At 38.3% G+C, this 6417-nt stretch overlaps 1 protein-coding gene across 1 annotated transcript in view; it reads left to right on the top strand.

Moving 5' to 3' along the window:
• SANBR (SANT and BTB domain regulator of CSR) overlaps window positions 1–6417 on the top strand; it is an 88350-nt gene that overhangs the window by 24118 nt on the left and 57815 nt on the right. Inside the window, exons 6-8 of the mRNA XM_007938044.1 lie at window positions 2227–2387; window positions 3811–3897; window positions 4003–4113. Coding sequence (XP_007936235.1) covers window positions 2227–2387; window positions 3811–3897; window positions 4003–4113 — 359 coding nt within the window. The remainder of the gene's footprint in view (window positions 1–2226; window positions 2388–3810; window positions 3898–4002; window positions 4114–6417) is intronic.

Consider the following 6417-nt stretch of genomic DNA (forward strand, 5'->3'; position numbering starts at 1 on the left):
TGTGTTAATTGGTTTCCCTTTTCTTTGTTGAAGAGGGTCTGTGCAATCTTTCTGCCTAGTCCGCCATCTTGCCCCGCCTCCCAGCATTTGCTTTTAACTCCTGATAAAAATACACAGGGCAACAGGATACTCCTTTGTTATGTTAGCAGAAGTAAAGTTTCATTATTTATTTGATTGCTTAGATTTTTATCAGTTCCCTATAGTCTTTCTGGGAGCTCTGGTTGTGTAGTGCCTAAGACACTTGACTACTAACCAGAAGGCTGGTGGTTCAAACCCACTAGCCACTCCTCAGAAGGAAGACTGGGCAATCTACTTCCATAGTGATACCACCTCAGAAACCCAAGGAGGGGTTGCTATGAGTCAGGTCTGACTCCATGGCAGATAACAACAACAACAATATAGTATTTCTACTCCTTGGCCTTCCCCACTCAGTCAACTGGTATTAATTGCCTCAGGAAGGAGTTATAGAGAGGAAAAATAAAAAATTAAAAGAGTTCTTTGAAACCTAAGCCCCAAAGGATCATTTTAATGCCAGAAACAAAAATTTTGAAAGGGTATATCATTAGCCAGTGCTACTTATTCTACCTGTATGCTGAGCAAATAATGTGAGAAGCTGGACTATATGAAGAAGAAAGTAGCATCAGGATTGGAGGAAGACTTATTAACAGCCTGCGATATGCAGATGATACAGCTTTTCTTGCTGCAAGCACAGAGGACTTGAAACACTTCCTCATGAAGATCAAAGACTGCAGTATGTATTACATCTCAACATAAAGAAAAATCCTTACAAATGGACCAATAAGCAACATTACGATAAATGGAGAAAGGATTGAAATTGTCAAGGATTTTGTTTTATTTGGATCCACAGTCAACACCCATGGAAGCAATAGTCAAGAAAACAAATATTGCATTGGGCAAACTGCTGCAAAAGACCTCTTTAAAGTGTACAAAAGCAAAGATGTTACTTTGAGGACTGAGGTGAACTGAAACCAAGCCATGGTATTTTCAGTCGCCTCATATGCATGTAAAATCTGGACAAAGGAATAAGGAAGACCAAAGAAGAACTGATGCCTTTAAATTATGATGTTGGCGAAGAATGTTGAATATACCACGGACTGCCAGAAGAATGAACGAATCTGTGTTGGAGGAAGTACATACAACACCTTGTACTTCTTAGCCTTCCCCACTCAGTCAACTGGTATTATGGAATGCATCTGGGAATGCACCTTGGAAGCAAGGCTGGTGAGACTTCATCCCACATACTTTGGACATGCTATCAGGAGGCCTGGAAAAGGATATCATGCTTGTTAAAGTAGAGAGTCAGTGAAAAAGAGGAAAACCCTCAGTGAGATGGATTGACACAGTGGCTATAACAGTGGCGTCACACATGATGACGATTGTGAGGATGACACAGGACCAGGCAGTATTTCATTCTGTTGTATGTTGGATCACTAGCAGTCAGAACTGACTTTGATAGCACCTAACAACAACAACAACAGTTTCCCCCCACCAAAGCCTACATCTTCAAAAAGTAAATACATATACTTCAGATTGGAGAGAAGGGAAGAAGTCAGAGAGGAACCCAGCACAACTAAGGAAATCCTGAATGATTGAAATTTTATTTCTCCCACCCAGAGAAAGAGAGGCTTAAAATTATCACTTAGTTATGGAAAGTCACGTATCCTGTACACTTGAGTTTGTAGACTAAGTTTTATACCTGCCACATCTATGTAGGAAGATCATTACTTAATGTTTTAAATATTACAATAAGGTTGAGAATTCTTTTTCCAGGTATATGCATATGTGTTTTACAAATTTGACCTGCTGGCTGTTGTACATAGGGTTGCTGTGAGTTGAAGCTGACTCAGTGGTACCTAACAACACAACATGTTAACCCAGATAGGCAAAACCCCTGCCATTGAATCTATTTCAATTCATAGCCACCCTCTAGGACAGAGTAGAACTACACCTTAGGTTTCCAAGTCTATAAATCTTTACAGAAGCAGACTGCTTCATCTTTCTCCTGTGGAGTGGCTGGTGGGTTCAGATCACTGACCTTTTGGTTAGCAACCGAATATTTTAACCAGTGCACGACCAGAGCTCCTTAAAATCCAGTTAGTCCCTAGCAATACATAGATAGATTGGGCTTTTAGTAACTTTTTATCTTTGAAAGTATTGATGAAACTTGGTGCTACTATTTTCAACGTTAATTTTTATTGTTTTCAGGTTGAACAATGTATTCAATATTGCCACAAAAATATGAATGCCATAGTAGCTACCACCTGCAACATGAACTGTATTAATGCAAATCTTCTTACACGTATAGCTGATCTGTTCACACACAATGAAGTTGATGATTTAAAGGACAAGAAAGATAAGTTTAGGAGGTAATTTTAAAAATTTAATTTTTAACCTGATGTTTCTGTTAGAAGAAATGTATTTCTGTTTTACTCTAGTGTTTTTTAAGTAATGTAGAGCCAGTGGTACAAGATAAAAATTAATAATTAAATTGGTTATTTTATATAATGAACATGAATATGTTGTGGTAGTAACTTACGTTAAAAATTAGTAAGGTAGGCTTTTGTATAGATGGGAAGAGTGGCATGAAATGAGGTGAGCAAGGGTCGTGTCATTTAGGAGCTATTTAGGCGATCACAAGGAGGATATATTTTATTCTAAGTGTGATTGGAAGCAGAAAAGTGACATGATCTAATTTTCACAGATCATTCTAGTTGCAAGAACAGATTGTAGGGGCATGAGAATTGAAGCAAGGAGATGATTGAGAAGGCTAGTGCAATAGTCTGGTGAAAGATGACAGGTGGACTAGAGTGGAACCAGTGGAGCTCAAAAGAAGTAGATGAATTTAGGGTATGTTAGAATGATTTAACAGATTTATAACAAAATGATGGAGAAAAGGCAAGGATTCAAGGGTAATTACTAGGTTTTTGAGCTTGGAGGCGATGCCATTTATGGAGCAAGGAAAGACTGGGAATCGAGATAGATTTGGATCTTACTAATATTCTCTATGAGTCGCGTCCGACTCGACGGCACATAACAACAACAATATGCTTATCGGGCATTCAAGTGGAAATAGCAGGGAAATAGCTGGATATACAAGTCTGGAGTTGAATCACAGGTCAGGACTTAAAATAGCTATTTAAGAGAAAATGAGGTTTGAAGCCAGGAACTGGGTGAGATTTTCTAGCAAGAGACCAGTGTTCTTTGTATTTTGTTCAGGAAATCTTTGCCTACCTAAAAGTTGTGAAGATATTCTCCTATGTTTTTTCTATTACCTATCTTGAATTAATTGTTGTGTGTGGTATGAAGTAAGTGTCATGGTTCCTTTTTTCCCAAATGGTTATCTAGTTGACATAGCACCATTTACGGAATAGGCCATCCTTTCTCCACTGGGTTGTAGCAGCAGCTTTACTGTAAGGTCTGTGTATGGGAAGTCTGTTTCTGAGATCTCCATTTTGTTTTGTTGATTTTGGTCTATCTATCCTGTATCAGTAACATGCTATCTTAATTATAATAATTTTTTTACAATTAAGAAAGGGCTAAATGATAGATATCTATAAGTGTTAGTTTCTTGTAAAAACTGATTCTTGATCAAGCAGTACTCATTAATAGGTTTGTTTACGTAGTAGAACACCAAAAATGTATTATGAACTCCCAAAGGGAAGCTCTTTAAGGATTTATTAATCTCATTTACACATGTACAGACATATCAGTGTTTATCTTAACAAATATCAAGTAACTTTAGTAAAGTAAATACAGAAAAGTAATTTGTTGGTCATTTGTTGTTAATAGTAAACTTTTTTGTAAGAAGATTGAGAGACTGTTTGATCCTGAGTATGTGAATCCAGATTCTCGGAGTAACGCAGCCACGTTATACAGGTATGGTAATGTGTTCTTTGGTATGCTATATAATGCAGCTGAATTCTCCACTTTTACTACATTTAAATTTTACTTGAGTGTTTTTATATCTTCTTCATGTTTTAGATGCTATTTGTGTAAGAAACTTTTAACAAAGGAAACAGAAAGAAGAATTCCTTGCATTCCTGGAAAAATCAATGTGGATCGACATGGAAATATTATCTATGTTCATTTAAGGTGTAGTGAAAATACATCCTTTTTGTGTGTGTGTGAACTTCTAGTGTAGTTACAAAAGCATAAGTATGCCTATAAAGGGAGCTCTGGTGGCGTACTGTCTAAAGCATTTGACTTCTAACCAGAGGCTGGTGGTTCAAACCCACCAGCCACTCCTCAGAAGGAAGATGGGGCAATCTACTTCCGTAATGATAACGCCTCGGAAACCCAAGGACGGATCACTATGAGCCGGTTCCGACTCAACGGCAGTGAGTGTGTTTTTTTTTGGTTTATGCCTGTAAAGAATGGAATAGCATCTTTTATTGCACGTGATCCAACTTTGATTTGGAAAGATGTTACTTTCAAAACAAGCTAAGGCAGCTATAAAACTGCCTTATAAATATAAAGCTGTTTTACTGGATAAATTTTTTTTTTTTTTATTAGGATTTGGGTGAAGATTTACAGAGTAAATTCACTTTTCATACAGCAGTTCACATATACTTTGTCTCATGTCATTGACCAAAATTTACAATGCAGCAGCTCCCCTCCCACTTCCTCCCCATAGTTACCTCCTCCCAGTGTCCATCCCTTCATACTCTTCTGCACCCTGAGCTATCTCCCTGTGCATAAGCAGCCCTTCCTTCTCCCATGATTGTTCTCTCCAGGGCGTGTGTCTACTTGAGGTAAATGTTTAACTCACATGCCTGTACTTTGTTTGGCTGGAAACCACAGTTGTGGGTTCAATTTACTGGATAAATTTCATAATGTTTTTAAACTTTAAAATAAAGTTGTGGTGCATTAATCAGGAAAGATATTTTATTCTAGTCATTGCCATTAACATATAATTTCACTAATAGATTTTATTTATCTATATATGTTATACTGAATTTTGTCATAAAACTGAATTTACTTCCTGTGAATTTTGACAAGTGAGGAAAATTGTCTTTAAAATTGGATTTTCCATAATCTATAGGTTCATCATATTTTATCAGTATTTCATTAATACATAACCTATTTTTTTCCCTTTTAAATATAAAACAAGTTCTCATTCTGAGTTGGAGGAGGAGGTTTTGTAAATAGGTACAATATTTCAGGAAGGTGAATATTTTTAAATGTATGTATTATTTGACAATATTCGACTGTTAGGAAATTATCCAAACAGGAAATGTTGGAATTTTATTTATTGCTATATTGTTTAAGTAGCAACATAAATAAATAGATCAGCTCCCCTCCCACTTCCTCCACATAGTTACCTCTTACCCGTGTCCTTCCCTCCCATACACTCCCCCCACCCTACCCCACCCCACCGAGCTGTCTGCCTGTGCATACACAGCCCTTCTATTCTCCCATGATTGATCTCTCCAAGGAGTGTATCTACCTAATGTAAATGTTCTTTTGCTTGCCTATAAGTCACAGGGGTGGGTTTAGTTCCAGACCTGAAGAACAGCTAGGGCCATAGTCTCAGGGGTTTCAGCAAATCTGGTCCTTTTTTTTTTTTTTTTCTTTAATGATTTTGAATTTTGTTCCACATTGTTCTCCTACTCCATCCAGGATCTCCTACATAGCTCCCCTTCCGAGTGGGTGACAGTGGTAGCTGGGCACCATCTAGTTCTTCTGGTCTCATAGTCAAATAGGCTGAGGATCACATGGTGTACCAGTCCCTTGGAGTAATTGTTTCCATGCATCTTCGGTTTTCTTCACTCTTCTTTGCTCTGGACAAGGAGAGAACCATAGTTGGATCTAGATGGCTGCTTGCAAGCTTTTAGGATCCTAGTCGCTACTCACCAAAGTAGGAAGTGGAACAATGTTTTGTATAGTATGTTATGCCAATTGAGCTTGATGTTCCTTGTGACAATGGTCCCAAGCCCACAGGTCCAACTACTCTCTCTCTCTCTTTGGGTAGCTGGCTGTGGCCAAGAAGTGACTACAACTTGTCCCTTGTCAGCTCTACTATATACCTGGGAATTCTTAAAGAACATACCAATACACTTATAGAAACATTGTCTGGCAACCCTATACATGGTCTTGGGTACACCCCACCATGCATAGACATACCTAATAGTTCAGCCTGTCCACCCATCTATCCACCTGTATGTGCAAAAGAGTTCATCTTTGTTGTCTGTACCTCCCATGCACCTCTATGTGTTCCTCTTCCTCAGTGCCACCTTGTTGATCCCTCACATTTGGTACATTGCCCTTCCCTTCACCCAAATCAATATTTATCTCTATCTATCTAACAGTGTTCCCTCCTTTCCCCTCCCACCCCTGTTGTTGTTGTTGTTGTTAAGTGCCGTCGAGTCGTTTCCGACTCATAGCGACCCCATGCAC

Source organism: Orycteropus afer, unplaced genomic scaffold, assembly GCF_000298275.1.
Source record: "Orycteropus afer afer isolate SDZICR_OR568_19922 unplaced genomic scaffold, OryAfe1.0 scaffold00046, whole genome shotgun sequence".
NCBI lineage: Eukaryota > Metazoa > Chordata > Mammalia > Tubulidentata > Orycteropodidae > Orycteropus > Orycteropus afer.